At 33.3% G+C, this 25,014-nt stretch overlaps 2 protein-coding genes across 2 annotated transcripts in view; both read left to right on the top strand.

The window, feature by feature from the left end:
* Positions 1 to 19,576, top strand: part of LOC122046430 (transcription factor GTE9-like) — a 28,550-nt gene extending 8,974 nt beyond the window's left edge. The window contains exons 4-10 of the mRNA XM_042607122.1: positions 17,524 to 17,594; positions 17,697 to 17,766; positions 17,901 to 17,981; positions 18,073 to 18,170; positions 18,263 to 18,329; positions 18,411 to 18,553; positions 18,639 to 19,576. Of these exons, the coding sequence (XP_042463056.1) occupies positions 17,524 to 17,594; positions 17,697 to 17,766; positions 17,901 to 17,981; positions 18,073 to 18,170; positions 18,263 to 18,329; positions 18,411 to 18,553; positions 18,639 to 18,905 (797 nt within the window). The 3' untranslated portion in view covers positions 18,906 to 19,576. The remainder of the gene's footprint in view (positions 1 to 17,523; positions 17,595 to 17,696; positions 17,767 to 17,900; positions 17,982 to 18,072; positions 18,171 to 18,262; positions 18,330 to 18,410; positions 18,554 to 18,638) is intronic.
* Positions 19,577 to 23,044: 3,468 nt separating this feature from the next.
* The window catches only part of LOC122046429 (probable thimet oligopeptidase), a 57,761-nt gene continuing 55,791 nt past the window's right edge, over positions 23,045 to 25,014 (top strand). Inside the window, exon 1 of the mRNA XM_042607120.1 lies at positions 23,045 to 23,341. Within this exon, the coding sequence (XP_042463054.1) occupies positions 23,215 to 23,341 (127 nt within the window). The 5' untranslated portion in view covers positions 23,045 to 23,214. The remainder of the gene's footprint in view (positions 23,342 to 25,014) is intronic.

The following is a 25,014-nucleotide window of genomic DNA, read 5'->3' as shown; positions in this document are numbered from 1 at the left end:
GATAAAAACTTAGAGCCGATTCTTGATGTAACTCTATTCTTATAAGTAACGTTTCAGTTAATCCGCTCAAATCATTACATCCTCATACATATTCTTAATTAGTTCAATACACGCTATGCTAACACCTCTCTTTTATAGAATTCTGCATATAATTTCCCCATTAACTTTATGATAAGCATTTTTTAGATCGATGAATACCATGTGTAAGTCTTGTTTCTGTTTTCAATACTTTTCAATTAGTTATATATAACTTTTGTTGTCGACCTTCCAAGCATAAATCTAAATTGATTTTAGGTTTGTCTCCTTTCTTAGTTTTTTTTTCTATTACTCTTTTCTAAAATTTCACGGTTTTACTTATTAAGTTAATACCCTTATAGTTTGCACAATTTTGAATGTCTCCTTTCTTCTTATATAAGGGAAATAGAGTACTTACCTTCCTGATTAGACATTTTTTTTCATTTTCAATATTAAATTCAATAATTTTATAAGCCGTTCAATACCTTGTTTTTCTAGCCATTTCCATACTTTTATCGAAATATTATCAGATTTAATTACTTCTTTATTTTGCATCCCATTTGAGACTTGTTCTATAAGTTTGAATTCTATGATAAAAATTTAAATTTCTATACTTATTTAACTTACTAAAATTACCTAAATTAAGTTGTTCACCTGAACATTCATTAAAAAGTTGATAAACATATCTATTCTATCTTCCTTTTATTTCCTCATCATTTAATTGTAGTCTATTACATTCATCTTTAATACATTTTATTTGAATGAATTCTCTTATCTTCCTGTCTCTCGCTTTAACTATTCTGTAAATATCATTTTCTTCTTCTTTTGTATCTAATTTTCGATATAAGCGTTCATAGGTTTTATTTTTTGCTTCACTAGCTTGGCCTATTTCTTTGGCTATTGTATATATTTTTTTAAAATTCTTTTCGTTCTTGCAAGTGTATAAAATCTGTAAATTTTTTAGCTGTTCCTTTTTTCCTTCACTTTCTCATTCCACCATTAAAATTTTTTTACTTGGTGTGCAACCCATTGACTTACCAAGTATACTTTTAGCTATTATTTTCAACTTTAATGTCATTTTATCTCATGTCGTATTCAAGTCGCCATGTATTTCTTCTAATACTTGTTCTCGTACTCTCTCCTTAAATATGGTTTGTTTTTCATCCTTTAACTCCCACTATTTAATTTTAGGAGTCGTGCACATTTGCCTTTTATTGATGCTCTACTTGAGGCGTATACCTATGTTGTGTAGATAAATTTTCTTTACGGATGACCTTACAATCTTTATAAATCTTTTTATCTTTCTTCTTAATAATAAGAAAGTCAATTTATGACTTATTATTCCCATTTTTGAACGGGATCGAGTGTTTTTTTTTTCTTGAAAATATATTTGCTAGTATAAGGTCATATGCTATCGCAAAATCCAATATAATTTTCCCCTCTTCATTTCTTATTCCAAATCCGTAACCCCATGTATCTTATCATACTTTTCATTTCTCACTTCGACATACCCATTTAAATATCCTCCTATTAAAATCATTTCAGTTGGCAGAATGTTTTGTAATACCTTATCTAAATTGTCCAAAGTCTAGATTTGATATTTTCATCTAATCCTAGTTGAAAGGTGTATATATTCTAATTATATTAATAGTTTCTTTTGCCACTACTATCTTAAGAGTTATAATCCTATCCCCTTTTAACTACTTCTGTTATTTTATCCTTCACTGAACTATCTATAACAATACCTATTCTATTTCTTGTTTTACTTTTTCATATGTACCATAACTTAAAATCAAAATTCTCTATCATCTTTACCTTCTCTCCTACCTATTTTGTCTCTTGTACACGCATAATATTTATTTATTTTTCTAATCATCGTATCTACTACCTCCATGACTTTACTGGTGAGTGTTCCTAGATTCCATGCTTTAAATCTTAATCAACTAGTTTCCAATAATATTTATTTTTAGTCAATCTATGGTGTGAGAACTCTTGTATATTTAACACTACCCAAGTTTTCATGGACATATAGCGGTTCTTGCTGATATGTTACAGTTGGATCTTATAACGCGAATTCTTGCATAATTAACATTACATGAGTTCTCATGGAGATGTAGTGGTCTTTGCCGAGGCATTACATCCTATAATGCGTTTCTTTTGGGAATAACCTAACAATACAATAATAGTTTGATGGATCTATTCATAATATTTGCTTGAAAGTCCACGCTTGTGGACATCCTAATGCACAACTCTTGCCCTTTTTGTCCGAGCTTGGGATCGACATTAGTAGGGTTAGTTTAGAGGAGTATAGAATTATAAATTTTTATTGGAGAATTTAAATTTCAAAAGTAAAACAAGTGTTAAATGGGATGTAAAATGAAAAAGTGATTGGATTGGATGATATTCCAATAGAGGTATAAAGTGCCTAGTGAAGCAAGGTATAAAATGATTTACAATTTTATGAAGTTATTTAACTTGCTATTGAAAATGAAAAAATGTGTGATTAATAGAGGGTAAATACCTTATATAAAAACAAAAGAGATATATAAAATTGTGTAAATTATAAGAGCAGTAAGTTAATGAACCATACTATGAATCTTTAGAAAAGAGTTATAAAAAAAATGGAAAGAGATCATGGTGATAAAAAATCAATTTAAATTCATACTCGAAAGGTCAATGATAGAAGTTATATATCTTTTTACACAATTGATTCAAAAGTATTAGGAAAAGAAATAAGGGTGCGCTTGGTTCCCGGAAGGGAATGAGAATGAGAATCGGATTGATAGAAGTGGAGAATGGGAATGGGGGTTTCCATTCCCCCTCATTTTGCTTAGTAATGCCCCATTCCCATGTTTGGAGGATTGAATCCGTGGAACCTATCGCCAATTCCCCAAACCAAGTACCAACTTTCGATTCCTTTCCCATTCCCCATTCCCATTCCATCCAACCAAGCACCTCCTAAGATTTACACATGGTATTCATTAATGTAAAATTATTTTTCCCCGGTAAATTTTATAGAGAATTCTAGAAAAGGAAGGTGTTAACGTAGGGTGTATTAAAACAATTAAACATATGTATGAGGATGTAATGACAAGAGTGAAGACTCTAGGTAAATTAATTGAAGTGTTTCCTATAAAGATAAGGTTACATTAAATATTATCTCTAAGTCCATATCTTTTACATTAGACATGGATGAACTCAATGGATACATCTATGACACGTTACCATGATACATGTTATTTGTATATGACATTCTTTTGGTTGATGAACTTGACTGAAAATTTGAAGTAAAAAGTTTTAAGGTTAATAGAGAGAGAATATATATGAATTTAAGTTTAGTAGTAATAGATGTAGTAAGACAATTATTAAGATAAGAGATGATGAATTACTTATAATTTAAAGCTAAGTATGTAGGTTTCCTTTTACAAAAGGATGGAAGTGTTGATATAGATGTTTTACATATGATACAAGTAAGATGATTGTCATGGAAGAGAGCCTTAAGTGTTCTTTGTGATCCTAAGGTACTCCTAAAGTTTAAAGAGGAGTTTTACAAAATGATGGTTAGACCTATTATGTTATATGAAGTTGAATATTGGACTATAAGTTAAACACACGAGCAGATGGTTAGAGTCGCAAGATAATGATGTTAAAGTAGATGTGTGGATATATGAGAATGGATAAGATAAGAAAAGAAGAAAAGAAAATAGAGATAAAGTTGAGATTGCGCCTATTGAAGAAAAACTCCGAAAGATGTGTTTAAGATGATATGAATTTGTACTTAGATGATCAATAATATTTTTAATTAGGTAATGTGAGACCATGATAAATATGCACATTAATTTAAGAACAAAGAAAATTTGATTAACAATGATAAAATAAAATAAAATTTATTTAAATATAGTAGGGAATTGAGTCCAATGACATAAGGGGATCCATATAGTCGACTCTACTTATTGAGATAAAAACTTAGTTGTTGTTTGTTGTTGTAGAACAATATGCCAATCAATATCTAGGTCATCAAATTGAGTGCATCATTTGATGAAATTATCAATTTGGGTACATAATATGTTAATTGGAAGAAGGGATAGAGTATCAACAAGAGTTGTAATCGTCATAATCCAAGAGTGATATAGTATTACTTATATGGTATTACTCTAGTGTATAATAAATCAGAGCTTCAAATCTCATATGGATCGAATCTAGATTAATTAAATAATATCTCAAGCAACTACTTTGGATTAAAATAATTACTTTAACTATAGTTCAAGAATTTGTGATAAGATCATACTTCAAATCAACGAACTCAAATTAACCTCAAGTTACTAATTGAATAACAACTAAAGAGATTAGACTAAAATTCCAATCGAAGGGGGGCTTTGGCGTAATGGTAAAGTTACTATCATGTGACCTTGAGATCAGGATTCGAGTGGCGAAAACAACCTCTTGTAAAATGCAAGGTAAGACTCCGTACAATTGACTCAATGTGGTCCGACCCTTCCCCGGGATCTCATATTGACGAAAGTTTTGTGCACTGGACTCTGTAGAGTAAAATTCCAATCCATAAGTCAACTCAAATATACTTCGTCAAGGACTTCTTATAATTGTAGGTTTACCTCGAAGATAAGTTCCCAATCTTTTTAGCTTAGTACTTGATGAACTCACCCATCAATGAATCTTCTTGGTGTATATTAGTTGCCAACGATATTGTTTAATTGAGAAGAATGTATAATTAAATTCAATGTTTCATTTATGGAGAATAACTTTAGAGACCAAAGAATTTATAAATATATGAAATGAAATTTTGGTAATAAGAAAAGAATTGATGGAATAATCAACATGCATTGATATAAAATTTTTGTGATTGAGAATTTTAGATATCTTACATTTAATTTTCAAGAAGAAAATAATACTGATGAAAATATCATAAAGAAGGCTTTTGAAGTATTGTACAAGTGTTGTTGCCACTTAGGCTAAAAGAAAATTTTATACGAATTAAGTACCGTCCACCTTACTTGATGAATTGAAGTATTTGACTATTAAGAACTAACACCATCAAAAAATTAATGTAGGGAAGATAAATTTAAAATGATGCATGGGTAGAGTGTTATAAGATTAAAAGGAAAAAATTTGTATACCTCTAATAAATAATAAAATAAGAGAATGTGTTGAACTTGTATACATCTAATATTAAAGTTGATCAATATATTTTATAGTTAGAAAAGATGAATTGAGTAAAAGTAGAATACATAAGGGGTGGAGAACGACCAAAGAAAATATTTATTAATATAATTAAAATGTAATTTATTTGAAGATTAATGACAATATTATCTTGGATGAGACTCATGTACCCTCAAGTACTCGGACAAATATTATGATGATTTAATCTTTAGAGATATTCAAGAGTGATAGGCTCAATAAATAAAGGATTTTATTCTATACTTTTTGTGAGTCCAATTTTTTAAGCGATTTTTGTAGGATTAAAAGAAGTCTAGAGGGGGTGAATAGCGTTAAATGAATGCAGTAAGAGAACAAAAGCAATAGGCAATGAAAGAAATTCACAAAAGAAAAAGAGAGGGACTATGCTAACTCAAAGATTTTGGATGGTTCAATAACCCTTGCGCTTCAACTTCATGACCTATGACCTTTCAGTAGGTCATTTCACGAATCCCACTAGTTTCTCCTTCTTGAAAATCTTCAGGCGAGAAACATCTTACAATAGTTTGATTACTAAACTGTAAAAGAAAATTTACAATGAGTGGAGAAAGAGCTTGAGAGTAGCTTTTCTATAAATTTAATGTTTTTCGTAGCTAACATGTCTCCCAAGCTTCCAAGAATCATCCAATTTGTCTTGCATCAGTCAGTTGCTCCTCAGCATCAATCATCTTGTCGCTAGTGTGCAATTGCCTTACCTGTTACTTCAGTTTATTCCTTGTATCCAGTAGCCTACTACTGTCAACAGCAACTTTTGAAAACAATTCTTATAACGAATTAATCATTATGCTATAATATATTAACCGTCAATCAACCGACTCCATGTATCATCAGGCGAAAAAAGACAATGATATAATTGTTATAACAAATCTTTACCAGTAGTTTTTGGTAACGTTTGTTATAACAAATTAATTATTCCATTATAATCAATTAACCATGATTCTAGTTGATTCAAGAAACACCATCCTTAAAAGAGACAATGATATAGTACCTTTTTGTTTCCTTAGACTCACTTGATAAGTCAATTGCTTAGTCGACTGACACATAGTATTAGTGAACTGACCAATCGACTAATCAATTGGCACATTGATAAACTGAAGGTCTGGGTCGCCTGCTGAGTTGACTCGTCTCTTAGTCAACTTGTAATTACAATTTTAGTCAAAACTTAACCAATATTCTTTGCCTATCATCAAAACTTAACCCTTTGCCTATCATCAAAACTGATTGCACCAATATTCTTTGGTTAAACTTAATTCATGTCAATTTAAACTTATCGATCACTGTCTTGAATGCATATTGAAGACTCTTAATTTCAGCCTAATTGGCTGTAGTCTAGACGCTAGAGTCAATCTTTTTCAATTTTAATTAATTATTTTGAATTTAAGTATGCTTGAAACTTGATTTTTATCCTGACATAATCTAGACTGATTTTTTACTCCTCTTTTGGTGTTATTGAAACATTAAAAGTCTTCATCTAATTAGTGCAGCACCCGTTCAGCCTGTAACTTCTGTTGTGAGACTACAATGAGGTGTCACATTTTGTACATCTCTACATTTTTTTACTTGGTTAAATACTAAATCCTAATTATCGGAAAATTCTGCAAATTATTTTTTGCATTATATTCAAAATTTTTGTTTGAAAGAGTTTTGGGAGGGTGTGAAATTTTTGGTTTTACTGATCTCTCTTAAAGTTTGACATTGTTAAAGCCACGAAATGTTTTATTACTTTATTGTCTCCTTTTGAACAATTATGTTCTCCCTGGAATTGGTTTCACTCTAAAATGTAGGAAGCCGTAGATACAGGGAGTCATGTCTAGCATACATAATGGGTGCAGGGCTATTGTTCCTACCAGTCTTCTACATATACTTCTTTTTGATTTTGATTCATTGCTATTTTGATCCAAGATCTCAATTATTCCACTCTGGCTAGTAATTGAAATTTGTCTCAAGTTGACAATAAATTAGTTAGACTGAGTGTGAGTTAATGGAGGTAAACTATAATTAAGATAATGACAGAAGACAAGGAGTGGTTGAAGATCAGTAACACTTCCACAAAGCCAAATCATCACTGCTCATTTACAGCTTATGTTGCCACATTGAGTCTGCTGCTAATTCCTATTATTTTTTTGTTGTCATTGTTAATCTCCATGCCATGCTAGCTTTTTGCAAGGATGGAAGATATGGTGTTAGGAAAATACAAATAAGAATGAAAGGTCACGAACAAAATTGCGCATCTAAATAATCTTTCTAAATATTTTTAAACAATATCAGACAAGATTTTCTTTGGTCAATCTTCAAGTGTTTCAGGTATCCAAACAAACTCAAGATTTTGAAGCTTGTTGTTTATACATTATCATATACAATTAGAAAACTTCCTAGGCAAAAATGCAACCCAAGCGCTTTTATTGCACTGACATTTGTTGGATGTCAAGGACTAGCTTTAGTTTGTTGATATCCATTATGGGAAAGAGTTTTTGTATTTCTTTTTTCAGCATTGTTTGGGAGTCTACTCAATGCCCCTTTAAATATATAGCTCCAGCAATCTATGATATTATGTTGTCACCTAGGCACCTTGATCCATTCCCTCGTGCTTTTAAGAGTCTTGATTCAAGTGGCTGTCCAAGCACCTACTACCTAGATATTTTGTTCTATACATACATAATTTCTACAGATTAAGGAGGCTACATGATAAGCTCATTTAATAATTCCAGTAATTCTTTATGATATACTCTCTGTAGATTGTTTAATATGATTTCTGGAAGTGTATACATCTTGCGTGCTTCGTGTTTCGTATTTGCTGGTGTTTAGCCAATGATGTTTGAGGCTAAGTTGTTAAATTGAGGTTCTATAATTTTTAATTTGTTTTATTTTTCAGAATTACTAGGTTAAAATAACTTTTGTTGTTTAAGCATCTGCCTGCATAAGATGACGGGTAATGAAAATTTATTAAGTCGATAGCATAATCTTAGTTATCACCTGCATTTCATCTTAGGTATGATCACAATTAGTATTCTTTTCTGTTGGATTTCCATGTTTTCAATACCTATTGAAACTGGCCACACCTCCAGATTTGTAATCAGGATAGGCAGTATAGGACTGGGTATTATATTCTTTATCAGTTTATATTTATATGCTTCCTATAAATTTGACTATTGAGAGATTATAATTGCACTTGTAAGTTGTAACCATTTTTCGAGGTGATGCGGTTGCAATGTTTTTACCAAGCTCAGTTTTAGTTTGGATCAGCATAGATCATCAAAACTGTGACTTTGTTCATCTATGCTTGGATCAGCCCACATCTCGTCTCATCCCACTTCACCTTTTTTAATTACAAATATGAGAAATATATTAGTATTATAGAAATTTAGATAATATATGTATATATTGGAATATGCAAAGTATCAAGAAATTAACTTAAGAATACCTGGCTTGAAAGATCTTCTCCACTATTAACTCACTGGTAATCATGACCTCTATTTATACCACCAAGAATGTAAGTCTGTAAGAAGTATATAGGAACTGGCCTTCTTACACCAACAAGAATTGTAGAGTAAGATCTTCTCCACTATTAACTCACTGGTAATTATGAGCCTCTACTTATACCAACAAGAATTTGGTTGTGGTCGTTGGTGCAATGCCAGATTTATATAGTGAATGCCATACCTTGGTAATATATTTTGATGCATCCAGAGAGATCCAATTGTAGTGGAAAGTTTATATTCTATGACCAGTGGTACTTCATTGAAAATACCCAAGCTCCCCAATTAGTTAGTTGTTGAGTTCACTATAATGTTTAAGAGAACAAACAACAATTTCTTCTTAGATAATATGGCATGCAAATATTAAGAGAATTGTAGATCTCTTGTTTTCTTTGCACTTTAGTTTTTTTTTTTATCATAATTGATTAGTTCTTACTAATTAAACCAAGTAGGAATGTAAACGGACTAGAGATTTGTGCAACCACAATATTTGAGAAAGACTCATTTAGGTTTGTTTAGACATTAAATGAATTTAGTACTTTTTGTAGATTCATTTAGTAAAGTTTATGAATCATTGAAGAACAATGATGACCGGTCATGGCCGGTCCCAAGCCCGGATAAAGGAGGAGGGTTGCGTTAGGTTGCCAGCCAGCGTCAAACTATGGCAAATATTTCATGAATGAATCCATTAAACTATTGTGCTAATGCTAGGTTATTCCCCGGAAGGAACGCGTTGCAGGGTCCGACCGCTACATCTCCAGAACTCGGGTGTAGTGATAAATATGCAAGAGTTCGCGTTACAGGGTCCGACTGTAACGTCTCAGCAAGGACCGCTACATCTCCATGAGAACTTGGGTGTAGTGTTAAATAGGCAAGAGTTCTCACACCATAGGTTAGATAAGAACAAATATGATAGGAAAACTAATAATCTAAGATTTGGAACTTGGAACATAGGAACTCTCACTGGTAAATCAATGGAGGTAGTAGATATGATGATTAGGAGAAAAATTAATATTTTGTGTGTACAAGACACAAAATGGATAGGTAAGAAGACAAAGATGATAGAGAACACGGGTTTTAAGTTATGGTACACTGGAAAGAGTAAAACAAGAAATGGAGTGGGTATTATTGTAGATAGTTTGTTAAAGAATGAAGTTGTAGGAGTAGTTAGAAAAGAGGATAGAATTATAGCCCTTAAGATAATAGTGGCGAAAGAAACTATGAACATAATTAGCGTATATGCACCACAAGTAGGATTAGATGAAGCTACCAAATCAAGGTTTTGGGAGGACTTAGATGAAATATTACAAAATATTTCACCAAATGAAAGGATTTTAATAGGAGGTGATCTAAATGGACATGTCGGAGTGAAAAATGAGGAATATGAGAGAGTACATGTGAGTTATGAGTTTGGAACGAGGAATGAGGAAGGGAAAACTATATTAGATTTTGTGATAGCATATGACCTTATATTAGCTAATACGTTTTTTAAGAAAAGAGAAGAACACTTAGTCACATTCAAAAGTGGGAATAATAAATCGCAAATTGACTTTCTTATGGTTAGGAAGAAGGATAGAAAGATTTGTAAAGATTGCAAAGTCATCCCTGGAGAAAGCTTAACTACCCAACATAGGGTAGTAGTGTTGGATATACGTCTTAAACATAGTATCAATAGAAAGAAAATATATACAATTCCTAGAATTAAGTGGTGGAAGTTAAAGGATGGGAAGCAACATATATTTAAGGAGAAGGTAGAAGTACAAGCATTAGGTGAAATATACGATGACTCTAATACAACATGGGATAAGATGGTATCAAAGTTGAAAATAGTAGCTAAGAGTGTCCTCGGTGAGTCAAAGGATCTTGGTGGTGGAATGAGAAAGTACAAGAGAAAGTGAAGGAAAAACGAATAGCTTATAAGGAATTATATATTTGTAAGAATAAGGAAAACTTAAAAAAATATACAATAGCCAAGAAAGAAGCTCAGAAAGTGGTGAGTGAAGCAAAAAATGAAACTTTTGAACGGTTATATAAAAAATTGGATACAAAAGAAGGGGAAAGAGACATTTATAGAATAGCTAAAGTGAGAGAAAGAAAAACAAGAGATCTTAGCCAAATAAAATGTATTAAAGATGAATGTAATAGGGTATTAGTAAGCGATGGAGAAATAAAAGAGCGATGGAAGAGGTATTTTCATCAACTTTTTAATGAAGGTTTAGGAGACCAACTTAACTTGGGTAATTTAATTAGGTCAAATGAGCATCGAAATTTTAAATTTTATCGTAGAATTCAAACTTCAGAAGTAAAACAAACTTTAAATGAGATGCACAATGGAAAAGCCGTTGGACCAGATGATATTCCAATAGAGGTATGGAAGTGCTTAGGGAAATAAGGTATTGAATGACTTACAAAATTATTTAACATGATATTGAAAACAAAAAAAATGCCTGATCAATGGAGGATAAGTACTCTAGTTCCCTTATATAAGAATAAGGGAGATGTACAAAATTGTGCAAACTATAGGGGTATTAAACTAATGAGTCATACTATGAAACTTTGGGAAAAAGTAATAGAAAAAAGATTAAGGAGACAACAGTGATAGAAAATCAATTTGGGTTCATGCCTGGAAGGTCGACAATAGAAGCTATACATCTTCTTAGACAATTAATTGAAAAATATCGGGAGCAAAAACAAGATCTACACATGGTATTCATTGACTTAGAAAAAGCGTATGATAGAGTCTCAAGAGAAATTATATGGCGAATTTTAGAAAAGAGAGGTGTTAGCGTAACATATATTGAACTAATTAAGGATATGTATGAGGATGTAACGATCAAGAGTAAAGACTTCAGGCGGAGTAACTGAAGCATTTCCAATAAAGATAGGGTTACATCAAAGATCAGCTCTAAGTCCCTATCTTTTTACACTAATTATGGACGAACTCACATTCAAGACACAGTACCGTGGTGCATGTTGTTTGCAGATGATATTATTTTGGTAGATGAGACACGTGAAGGAGTAAATACTAAGCTAGAATCTTGGAGGGAAACACTAGAAGGGAAAGGTTTTAAGGTTAGTAGATTAAAGACAGAATATATGGAATTTAAGTTTAGCAATATTAGAAGTAATGAAACAATTGTTAAGATAGGAGAGGACGAGTTGCCTGGAACCGAGCGATTTAAATATTTAGGATCATTTTTATAAAATGATGGAGGGATTGAGAGAGATGTCTTACGTAGAATACAAGCAGGATGGGTGAAATGGAGGGGAGCGTCGAGTGTTTTATGTGACCGTAAAGTACCTCTTAAACTTAAAGGTAAGTTCTATAAAATCGCAGTTAGACCTGCTATGTTATATGGAGCTGAATGTTGGGCTATGACTCGAGCACACGAGCAGAAGATGAGAGTTGCAGAGATGAGGATGCTAAGGTGGATGTGTGGGCATACGAAGATGGACAAAATAAGAAATGAGAGCATTAGAGAGAAAGTCGGAGTTGCATCTATTGAGGAAAAACTCCGAGAGACACGTTTAAGATGATACGGACATGTACTTAGACGACCAATAAATGCTCCAGTTAGGCGATGTGAAACTATGATAAACATACATATCAAACGAGGAAGAGGAAGACTAAAAAAGACTTGGTTAGCAACAATAAAACAAGATAAAATTTATTTAAATATAGATGATGATATAATAGGAGATAGAGCTCAATGGCGTAAAAGGATTCATACAGCCGACCCCATCTAGTGGGAAAAGGCTTGGTTGTTGTTGTTGTTGTTGTGTTGTATGTTATCTAACATGAGAAGGATTATATTTAAAGCCGAAGTAGGCCTGCTAATGAAATGTTAAAACAAATCTTCACACCTACTAAGCATGCTCATCGAGAACTCTTCTGTATTTTAAAATTCAGAAGGACCTATTCCAATTAGAAATTACAATTTTTCCTCCAAGGAGAATATGTTTTCTTCAAATATATTATTTGGAGCATTTTTTTGAATTTTATTCATATTAAATTACAAATACTTATTGATAATCTTTTTATCCAATTTGATACTACCATTGAGCCATCACCTCCATGCCATCCCTTTATATGGAATCCGATGGAAGTGATCTCTCATATCTTTCTTTATCTCCTGACACTGCACTCAGAATAGAAGCACTGAAAGCTCTTATTGTTATGGAATTTGTTAGGTAGGGGATTGACAGTGGAAGTACTTGGTACTTTATATGGAAGTACTAGCACAAAAGGAGATTAAAATTGGAAGCTAAAATTCTTTAGTGAGGGAGTCTGATAAAGGCAAGTGTCTTAATTTCCAAGGGAGGTCTTCTAAAAATAGAAGGAACCAATTATTCAAACCCTTAGTGAGGAAAGAGTTAAAAGTTCCGAACTTAGTTTTTTCTCCTTCTGATACAACATTAATTGTAGACAGAGTTAGTCTAAGGTTGTTTTGTTCATTTAGATAAGTTTGTTGGTGCAATCGGCCAAGGTTGATGGATACTCAATGGCTTGAGGTTCGTGGAGATCAGTGAAGGAGTGGAGGATGGTGGAGTTTGCAAAGGAGCTATAAGAGAAGTTAGTACGAATTCATGAGAGAATGACAAAAGCAAAATTGACTAGAAGAGACTTAAGATCACAAATTTACAATTTAAAATTGGAGAAAGGGAAGAAGATATTAAGCTTGCATGCACAGATCAAGAACTTGATTAGTTGATGACCATTGGAGAGATGAATTTGAATCGTGACATGCTTAGAAGGGTTGTAAATGCCTTCCCCAGAACTTCACGCGGGATGTCTATGGTTGATTCCTTTTGTGTGTCAAATTAAGAAATGTAGTTTAGTGGGTTTTTTTTCAACTATGGAATTGCATGAAACAAGGTTTGTGTTGGAGGAAATAGAGATATATCAACCAAGGGGAGTGACTCTTGTGATAACAACAACAACAATAACAATCAACTCTTATCCTGCTAGTTGGGGTCAGCTATATGGATCTTTCTACGTTATTGAACTCTATCTATTATTATATCATCATATATATTTAAATAAATTTTGTCTTGTTTTATTTTTGTTAAGTAAGTCTTCTTTGGTCTTCCTCATCTCCATTTAATGTGCGTATTTGTCATGATTTTACATTACCTAACCGGAGTATTTATTGATTATCTAAGTACATATCCATACTATCTTAGATGCTTCTCTTAGAGTTTTTCCTCAACAGCTACAACCTTAACTTTTTCTCTAATGTTTTGATTTCTGCACATCCACCTTGATATTCTCATCTTTGTGATTCTCATCTTCTGCTCGTGTACTTGAGTAGTAGTCAAACATTTAGTTTCATATATCATAGTGGAAACTTCCCTTTCCCTTTAATCTTTAGAGATACTTTATGATCATAAAGAACACTTGAATTTCTTCTCCATTTTAACCATCTTGTATTTATGTATAATATCTCTCAACCCCTCTATCATATTCATGCATGAGTAGCAATGAAGAGTCTTACAAGGTAACAACCGTATGTAGAGCTTTTAAAATTATAAAATTTGATAAAAAAGACGATAGAAGGATGCTAAGGAAGAAGAAAAGTTAAAAGAGTGTTAGTTGCTTCAATTTCCATGAAGAAGGTTGTATAAGAGGCCGATGCCCCTTGTTGAAGAAAAATAAAGAAAAGAAAAAGGAAAAGCCAAGGTAGAAGGATAGAAGGTTGGGGAGATGAATTTTCAAGCAACATAAGATGATACATCCATCACTTCCTCATACTTATCATCATTTGAAGAAGGATAATGAGTATCAGGACTAATCTGGCACTTATGACATTTGATGATGACGTGAATAGAAAAAAGAAGCTAAAGTGAAGGGGGAGCCCACTCATCTAGATCATATGACATGGTAAATGAGGTGTGAAACATACCTACGGATGACTTAATTGATGCAATTTCTAGTTCAACTCAATCTTTATACAAAGGAAAAAAGAAAAATATTCATTTGAAGAACCTTGTTAATATTTTGGAGAATAGATTAGATGTAGCTTCTTCTTTTGAAAATTTTAAAAAATTAGAGGAAGAAAACAAGGGGTTGAGCGAACAAGTAAGATCTCTTAAACTAGCTCTAGATAAATTTACAATTAGCTCAAACACCTTAAACATGATCACAAGGAGCCAAAGAGTAAATTATAGCAAGAAAGAATTAGGATACAAAGTATGCCAAAATAAAAGACTTTACCATTGTCTAATTGCTAGGGGGCAATCAAAGGCAAAATTGGTGTTTAGGAGATGCATCCCAAAGGAATATTTGGTGAATTCGGTTAGGCGCAACATATTTTGGCTGCCTAAATCAATTCTTACCTCTTAAAAGTATCTTACGATAGTTAACCATAGTGAAATGCTCTTCACATCATTTAATACTTAGCACGGGTAGGATGGCATGCACAAATAGTAAAGATACCTCATTTGCATTTCACAATAAAACTATAGGAATACCATAATTTTTTTATTGGACACTTGATATCATGTGATGAGATGTTAGGATGAAACTAATGATTCACATTGCTTGAGGCATCTTGATGATCCATAGATGGTATCAAAAAGTGAGTATTGACCAATCATCAGGATCACCAATGTATTTATAGTGTAGATTTTATTTTGAAAAACACAACTTAATATTTTGAAAATTAAGGGATACTATTTCAATCATAAGATTTCCAAACAAGAGCTTTGAAAGTCCTACACAATTGCATGGTTTTAAAATTTGAGTTTTTGATTAATTTCCAAAATTAGGATAGTTTTTCATGAAAAATTATTTTTCCCTAATAAATTGGTTTAAAATAAATTTGTGGTCCATTTCATGAATTTTCGAGTCTGTATGAATTTTTAGTATATTTCTGAAACAAATTGACTACTTCAATTAACGACCACGATTATGAGTAGTTGTTGGTACAAGTTTTGAGTCTACTATGCCTTGTAGAAACTTTTAGATTTGAAAGTTTTAGGTGAGATGAGATGACAGTTTGGGTGCATTAGAAGTACATGGGGGCTGACAAAAGATGACTTCGAGGCAAGATATATACTTGGGTGAGGGTAGATCTTAACATAGGCGGATTCAACATTAGAAGTGGTCGGAAACAATGTAGCAGTCGACTAGGATTAGGCACCAATCAACTGATGGTTGAGTCGAGGACTCAACAGTTGTCATACTAAAGGGTTTTTGTACATGGTTATCTGGTACAATTGACCGACAACAGATTTATCCAATATATCTACTCGGATTGAATTAGTCGATTAGTAAAACCCCAAATCTCAAATGAGGAGTTTTGGGGTTTGATTTAGTTTGTGGTAATGACTAGTTGACTGGACCAGCTTGTAGTTTGTGGTAATGACAAGTCGACTTATATCATTCGAGACTTGCTTAGTTGTCATAAGTTGGATGATCAGCGAACAAAATATATCTGTTCATGGCCACACTGATATTTCTAGTCTACTGCACGATAGAAGCTAGCATGGACGAACCTGCTGATAGTAACCAAGCTATCCGGGTAAAAAAAAACAAAGAGGCTGCTGAAGCATGGAGCTGAGGCTGCTGAAGCATGTTACATCATTGTTTTATTGATTTGCTTATGTTTTCTTTTATTGTTACTGTATCTTGTATGAACTAACCAAGCTAACATTTCAGCTAGCATTTGTAAGCTTTAAATCAAGGAACGTTTACTCCCTCTATCTTGCTATCCGGTCCTAACAATTTAAATGACCTAGATGTGGAAAAGAGCTCACAAGCCAAAAAATGGGTTTCAGAAATCCAACCAAAGCTTACTGGACTAAGCACAATGGTTTAGCCGAGTTCCTATGTGCTAGTAAGCAGTTAGCATCCTATCTAGGAAGCTAAATTGACTTGTTTTAGGTCTGTATCCCTTTTACCTTTTTCTTGTTGAACAACATTGAAGTTCCAAAGCCCATGTGTGCATTTCCGGTGTCTCAGAGTTTCCTATCTTCAAGGAATGACATTGGTAGGAAGAAGACCCAGACTTGGAACTGGATTCAGGGAACTAGAACTTTGAAAAGGCCAAGAAGGTGGTGTTCTTTTTCCATACTGTCTCTCCCTTTCTGGAGGAGCCCATTCTGAACACACATTATGTCTTTTCTGAGCTTGCCCATTTTGCCAGTCTGGTTTTTTAATTTCAGCTCTTTGAAAGATAACTGAATGCACAGCGCAAAGCTGCTTGAGGATTGGTCTGCACTCAGCTGTTTTGACACTTTTGAAATGAAGACAAATAGTTGAATTTTTCTGTTTGACTGGTTGATGGATAAGGAATTTCTGAAAATCCTTCTTGTAGAGGTGGCTTTATAGTATGAATTAAACCTCTGAATGTACCTCTATCCTTGTTAGAATATGTTGGTCATTTTTACCATTCAGTCATGTATGTAACAGCAAGTGAACTAGGCTTTTCTTGTAAGGATTGATGTATATATCTAGTGAATTTCATTTGTCGAGTCAGATTTTAGCTCAAATATGACCACAACTTGCCTCTAGATGAGTATGATACACTTGGTTCATGCTCAATAGTTTCTTAAGAAAATACGCTCAAACAAAAACTTTGAATTTGGTTGACGTCGAGTTTGGCTCAAGCTCGTCTATTTCATTCAAGGTAGAGCGTGGATTATTTGCTGTCCTAAAGCTAAGTTAATAGATATTTGAACCTCAAACTATAGCACAGAGAAATGAATACATCTTGATATTATAATTTTTAAATAAAATGTTATTTTTGTTAGAAATCCAGATGTTTGTTTCCCTGCAAAGTATATTACATTGTTATAATTTTTATTGTTTTGGTAGATTCTGAATCTGGTAGTTCCTCAGAAGGGGAGTCCGACATCAAAGTTGCAAGTTCTGTGAAGGATATGAAGGTATTTCAGGATCCATTATAAAGTTGATTTGAATTGGTATATTATATATTTTGTAAGCATCATTAATATTCCATACTTATTGCAAAATTCTTATGGATGCAGAAAAGGATACCATCTAGACAAGCATTGAACCAAGATAGAAGTGATTTGTCAAACCAAAATGACGGAAGCAGTGAGTAACAATTGTTGCCTTCCAAAATTCTCCATAGTAAAACTTGAAAACCATACATATCACTTTGAAGCAAACAATAGATCCTGCTTAATATCCTTGGGTCCTGTAGCATATATAGTGTCTGTTTCATGCAGGAATTCCAAATAGAACAGATCAACAACTAGAAGATCCTTACCCAAGACTTGATTCTGTTGAGGCCGAACAAAATTTGGAGGGTAAATTCAATGAAATGATAAAAGATGCATTCTTTTAGTCTTCGAATGTAACAGAGGTTGCAAGTAAATTAACTTTTATTTGGGGACATAGGGAATAATGCTTCATCTGAAAAGCTTTATCGAGCAGCTGTGCTAAAAAACCGCTTTGCTGACACAATACTTAAAGCTCGAGAGAAGACACTGGACCAGGTTGGATTCATAACTTGAAAATTGTTGCATTCTTAGTCCTTCTCCATTGATGTGTTTTACAGTTCATTTACCATTTTCCAATTTGGATTTAGGGTGAAAAGAGAGATCCAGAGAAGCTTCGACAGGAAAGAGAAGAGCTTGAGAGGCAACAAAGAGAAGGTATCATGCATTTAGCGAGGCCTGCTTAATTCATGCTTTTGTCCAGTATCATGTATGAACACTCTGTTACTTGGGGACCAGAGAAGGCTAGGCTGCAAGCTGAAGCTAAAGCTGCTGAAGAGGCTCGGCAGCTAGCTGAAGCAGAAGCTGCAGCACAAGCTGCTGCAGAAGCCAAGCGCAAAAGGGAGCTTGAAAGGGAAGCAGCTCGACAAGCCTTATCACAGGCAAGCGTTTGCTATGAGCACAAAATGGCGCATATGGTTTTTATTTCATCTTTTCCTGCCACACAGACACTTGCATATTTTGCAGATGGAGAAAACTGTTGAGATCAATGAAAACAGTCTATTTCCTAAAGATTTGGAAATACTTAAGACTGCTCCTGGTGAACATTTACCTAGTTCAGTAGGTGAGACAAGCCCAGATCACTCGCCGCAAGGTATCAGTGGTTTTAAACTTGGGGGAAGCAACCCATTGGAACAGCTTGGTTTATACATAAAGGTTGATGACGAAGAGGATGAAGATATAGAGCAAAAAGATGCTACTGCCAATGGTGCTGAGCAAGGTGAAATTGATTGATCAATTTCTGCTCTGATTGCTAGAGAATAGCTATTGACAAAGATATAGTGAGGTTAAATTATCCATGGTTCTGACTGTGATGCATTTGCTCTTTTGACCTTGACTTCCAAGGAGGATTATGATTGAAATGAAGAAAATGGTTCGAATGTTGGTGGTGGTGTGTCAGTGTATGGCTTTTGGTGCTTGCAATCTAATAGCTTTTGAGTCTGTAGTCCCAGTTAGAGATGGATTGGCACTGCCAGGACAACAGATGAGATCATCCGGTGTTCAATTGGGTATTTGGAAATCATCACTGGCTATGACTTTGATTTTTGCGAGGCTGATCATGTTTTGAAACCAACAGCTCTATTTGCTTTTGCATGCATCATAATGGTGTTAGCGTGGGGCTGTAGCTGGTTTCAGTAGCTCTTTGTTGATATTACAATTTTGGTTCCACTCCATAAGCTGTACAAAAAAAGAACCCAATAGTCAAAGAACCTTTTTCCTTCTTGTCTTTGTGGCGTTAATCTGTAGGACATATGCCTTGATTGGAGGTCATTGTTTGAAGTGAATGGATATCTTTCTGAAGCAAATTCCTTATGTCTTTTCTTTTTTGTGCAATTACTTTCGCCAGAACTTATGTTTATTATTTTTTGAAGTGAAATGGATATCTTTCGTTACTCTGTAGGACATATTTATTATTGTCTACGTCTTAACCTGTCCATGTGATTGAAGGATGCACTGCCTATCAAATGTAGCTGCTGCTTGTGTGGTTTTACTTGCCCGGTTCAGCTATATTTTATATTTTTGGGAAGAGGAATTCAATTATATGTATGAATGATATGGTTCAGAAACTGGCCCTTGTTTATTCACTGATAGCTAGCAAACACGTGGAACGTAATAACTTGCAGGCTAGATTTTCTTATGATAAAATCTAGTGAGGTATGTTTTTGTAGTAAGATCATATTTTATTTTGAAAAAAAATCTCTTATTACATTATAGGACAAAAATCAAAAAGACCGTCTCAAATTAAGAAAACTAAATTTAAAAAAATTAAAAAATAAATAAATAGACGTCCCTTTCATAATTTTATCTAAAAAAATACTTCTAGATTTCATATTGATGTATAAGCTACAGAGCAATTTCCATATGTAGAAAATATTGATTAACTTTTACCACATATAGCTATTACATAGTGTAAAAGTTACATACTATTTATACATGCTCTATCATGATTCAATTATGTGTCATGGAGTTAAAATACCATTTTAATCAAGTTATCACTTAAAAAAAAAGTAAAATCAAGTGTCATGGAGTTAAAATACCATTTCAATCAAGTTATCATTTAAAAAAAGTAAAATCAAAATTATATAAAGTTATCATTGTAGAAACTAACAACTAGACTTTATAATATGTACAAGTTAGAAGCTATATGTTATCTTGTTGATCATGATCAAATAATGTTCATTTGAATTGTAATGAGTGTCATAAAATTTTTATCATTTATTATACTTGTTAAATATTATTTTAATCATATTATCACTCGTAGAAGCAAAATCAAAATATATAAAATCACTCTTGTATTATAGAAGCTAGTTGCTAGTTTCTATATGACCAGATGATCATGTAACTGTATATTGTATAATTTGTGTTAAATGGGATGTCCATTTATCTTTAATTGGACATGAGACATCTGTCTAATGATTTTATAGATGATAGGTACCCTTTTAATTTTTGCCCAATATTTTATTGGCGTCTTTATCTAAGGTTAAATCTTTATTTATAGAGTGATAGAATGAATTTTACTTATACTTTTAGTACGGAATTGATATTCTATTCGATCATCCAACCATGACTGAATGGTCAGGGTGCCAAGAAGTGAATACACTTAGGACGTCTGAATTATTTTCGGATGCCTGGACCATTTAATCGTAGACGTGCGTCGTGGATCGGACAGGATAACACCCTTTCACTTTTTGTATATCTTAGTGTGTTACTTCTGGAGGGAGATAGAAGTAATCAATTAAGATTGAAAGGCTCTAGGCAAGACCATTTTCATTGATTGCTTCCATAACTCCTCCCAGCGAGGACACTAGCAAGGCATCATAGGCTTTTAGTGATTTATCTCATTGTCTTGTATTTAATTAGAGTGATAACGGTCCAATATTGTTGGTTTCTCAACTAGATGCATGTAAATAAATACAGGAAGTATTTTACCATATATAACGTAACTACTATTTACGGGAGAGATCGGACATCACATTTTATACCGTTAAAAATTCAATTCAAAATTTATGAGAACAAACCATATAATTATCAACTGTACCAATGGACATTGTTTTGTATTTTAAGATCAATTTTTTTAATCGAATCCCATACATAAGTTTTTGAAATATCCAAATCACATACTATAATTTCAAAATTATTAAATCATGTATCTTATTTCTATTTTATCCTCGTCCTAAAATCAATTCGATTAGAAAAAAATCAATCGATTAATTTTTTTCCAATTGAATTGATTTCTTTGCGCGAGTTTAAAAAATTCATTAATAAGTTTGGCCAAAATTTGTTGATGGACCTAGAGACCTCTGAATGACAAGAAATTAATTTCTATATATTTGTCTAGCTCTCTTAATCGTAAAAATACTATCAAACATCAATTTGACTTAATATATTTAGAACATTGATTTTTTAAATACAAATGTGTTAAAAAAAACTAATTCGTGTTCAGAAAAACACTGCTTAATATATAGTAGATTAATTGATATTTCATAGTATCTTCAATAAGAAGAACTAAACGAACACATAGAAACTGATTTTATGACATTTCGAGGTATCTAGGTTCATCAACTAGTTTCAGTTAAAATTGACTGATGGACCTAGAGATTTCAAAATATCATGAAACTGTTCCTATGTATTCGTCTAGTTCTCCTGATTATAAAAATGTATCAAATATTAATTTGACCCAATATGGTCGAAATCGACTGATGGATTTAGAGACCTCGAAATACCATGAAACCAATTTCTATGTGTTCATCTAGTTTTTCTGATTGTAAAAATGCTATCAAGTATCAATTTGACCTAATATATTGAGATCAATGATCTTTTGAACACGAATTAATTTTTCAAGCACATTCGTGTTTAAAAAATCACTGCTCTCAATATATTAGTTCAAATTGATATTTAAGGGTATAAATACAATCATAAGAACTAGAAGAACTCATAGGATCTGGTTTTACTTCATTCTGAGTTATTTAGGTCCATCAATCGATTTTACCGAATGAATCTAAATTGATTTTTATTTAGGTTCATTTAACCATAGTTTCAAAAAAATGATTACTCTCAATATATTGAGTTAAATTGATATTTGATAATATTTTTACAATCAAGAGAACTAGACAAACATATAGGAACTGATTTTATATCATTTCGAGATCTCTAGGTCCATTAGCCGGTCTTGGCTGAAACTGGCTGATGGACTTAAATACTTCGAAATGACATAAAACTAATTATTATGTGCTTGTCTAGTTCTCCTTATTGTAAAATTACTATCAAATATTAATTTGACCCAATATATTGAGAACAGTGATTTTTTAAACATGAATATGTCTGAAAAATTAATTCATGTTCAAAAATAACTACTCTCAATATATTGAATCAAATTGATATTTGATAGTATTTTTATAATAAAAAAATTAGACCAATGTATATGAACTAATTTCATGTCATTCTGAGTTCTCTAAATTCATTAATTAATTTTGGTTGAAATAGGTTGATAGATTTTTTGAACAGTAAAAAAACTATTCGATTGAAAAAAAATCAGTCATTGATTATTTTTTAATTAAATTGATTTAAGAACCAGGATAAAATAAAAAATAGATATATAATTTAGTAATTTTAAAATTACAATATGTAATTTAGATATTTTAGAAATTTATGAATAGGATTCGATAAAATAGCTGTTTTAAGATGGCAAAGATGGGACTGATTTATCTCTGGTCCATGTAATTTTGGAGCGTGTTAAGTCTGTGGCTCCTGGGGGACTCAGTACGCCACGTCAGCGATGGGCCGAGGTTAGACCACCAGCTCAAAATTTCCCATTATCCCTTTTCGAGCCGCTTCTTTGTTTGGTTCCTTCCCGCAGCATTCGGTGCGGGCACGATCTTCTCTCTCTATCATTAATCGACGGTGGATCTCGGTTCCCACCTTTGAACCTCGCCGCCCCGAAGGTTTTTTACTTTCTCTTCTTCCGCTGCACGTCGGCTTCCGCGCTTCCGCAAACCCTTTTTCATCCTATTCCCTGTCTCAAGCGGGCGAAAGGCTCGGTGCTATGGCGAAGGGCAAGAGGGAGCGGAGGATTCTGGCGGTGACGGGAGTCGCTGCCCTCGTTGCCGTCGGCCTCAATCTGCTCATATCCGCCGTCAAGGCCCACATGCAAGGGAGGCGGAGAAAGCGAGGTACGACCAATCTGTTCTTTTGCACTTTGTTTTTTGATTGGGTTGAACTTTTTTTTTGATCTCTCGTTCGTTGCGTTCTTTTTGCTATTTGGACCAATGTGGATGGTTCACTGGTACAGGCGACGAACGGCTAAGTAGTTTTGATATTATGTCTTGTATCGTGCCTTTGAATAATGTAAGTATCATTTGGAAATCTTCATCATGCATTTCTATAGCTGTTGGATATGGAGGTTGTGTCGGGTCATGTTTTTCCAGTTCGACTTAGCAGAACAGTTAGGAATGAACTCCAATTGGCTTGCAGGATGGAGAAGCAGCAGCCTGTTGAGATATTTCTTATAATTCGGTGGTTATTGCAGCTTACTTGATTGCAGGTGTTATTTGGGATTCTGATCTAGTTCAGGAGAAGATTGATCGATTCAAATGATGCTATATTTTTAATTCTGAACTTTGATGATAGTCAGAGTGTGCTCCCTAATATCTCATTTCCTGGAAACTTATGTTTCTAGTTATTTTATACCAATTCAAGCACATGGTCATATCAGTTATCATATATGTTTAGTAAAATATATAAATTCTGTTATGTGAAATCTTCAATTTCTGTGAAAGAAATTTGTTAGGTGAAGCAAGGTTAGATGTTCCAAATAGGATGGTAAAAATGGTATAATTTGAAGAACCCAGAAGAGTATAATTTAAAGGGGAAACAATTTTTTTTTACATTGTAGCATTTATTATGACAGCTAAAGCCATGAGTTTGAAGCCCCTCGTTTGCTATCTCTCTGGTTAATTTTAGTTATTGTGTTCATTGTTTTGCGGGCTCTCAACTCACAATCCAAGCTCGAGTTGGCTAGACTGTGAAAGGAAAAATGCTGGTGATGGTTAGATAATGATCCTAATTTGTGAAAATTTTAATAAAAATTGGGTTCTTTTTTAGTTGCATAATCTTGGGATAAGTGTCTTTCAATTGAATCTTAAAATTGTATCAGTACTGAGGGTAGTTGAGTAAAGTACCTTAGTTAAATCAGTACACCTTTTGGGCTTGGGCTAGTCCAATCTAGTCAATCTGTACATACAGACAGTGTTATTGTCAAATATGAACATAAATTGTGTTCTTTTCTAACAATTGAAACCCTTTGGGATGATGGTGGCCCAATTAAACTTTAAGAAATATATTAGTCTGTCTTGTAGAAGTACTTATCAGTTTTCATCACTGAAGAATCTTCTGCAAATTTATTTGTTTTCCAATGCAATGTATAGCTTTAGTCTCCTGACTAGTAACATGATAAGCTTATCAAAAAGGGCAGAAATGCATAGAATCAAGGGTACCTGCTAGATACATACATTTTGACTCACAGTTCCATATGGGTTCATGTTGCTATTAGGTTTGACATTGCCACTCACCACTTTGTCATGTGTGCACAGTGACCTTGAGAAAACTTCCTCATAAACATTGGAGAACAACTTGTTTATGGGAAGTCATTAGATACCCTTCCTTGCCTTCTTGACAGTTGCCAAATATCAACTTGCTGTGGGAAGTTATTGGAGGCCAGCCCATGGTTTGCAGGACGTCAGCAGTACGTCATGAGAGATTATAGAGAGACAATTGGACAAACATATCCTCCCTGTTCTGGGATGTTTTTGACTTATTTGTCCTCTCTTTATTTCTCTCGAAGTAC

Source organism: Zingiber officinale, chromosome 2B (assembly GCF_018446385.1).
Source record: "Zingiber officinale cultivar Zhangliang chromosome 2B, Zo_v1.1, whole genome shotgun sequence".
NCBI lineage: Eukaryota > Viridiplantae > Streptophyta > Magnoliopsida > Zingiberales > Zingiberaceae > Zingiber > Zingiber officinale.
This window is presented reverse-complemented; position numbering and strand designations above follow the sequence as displayed.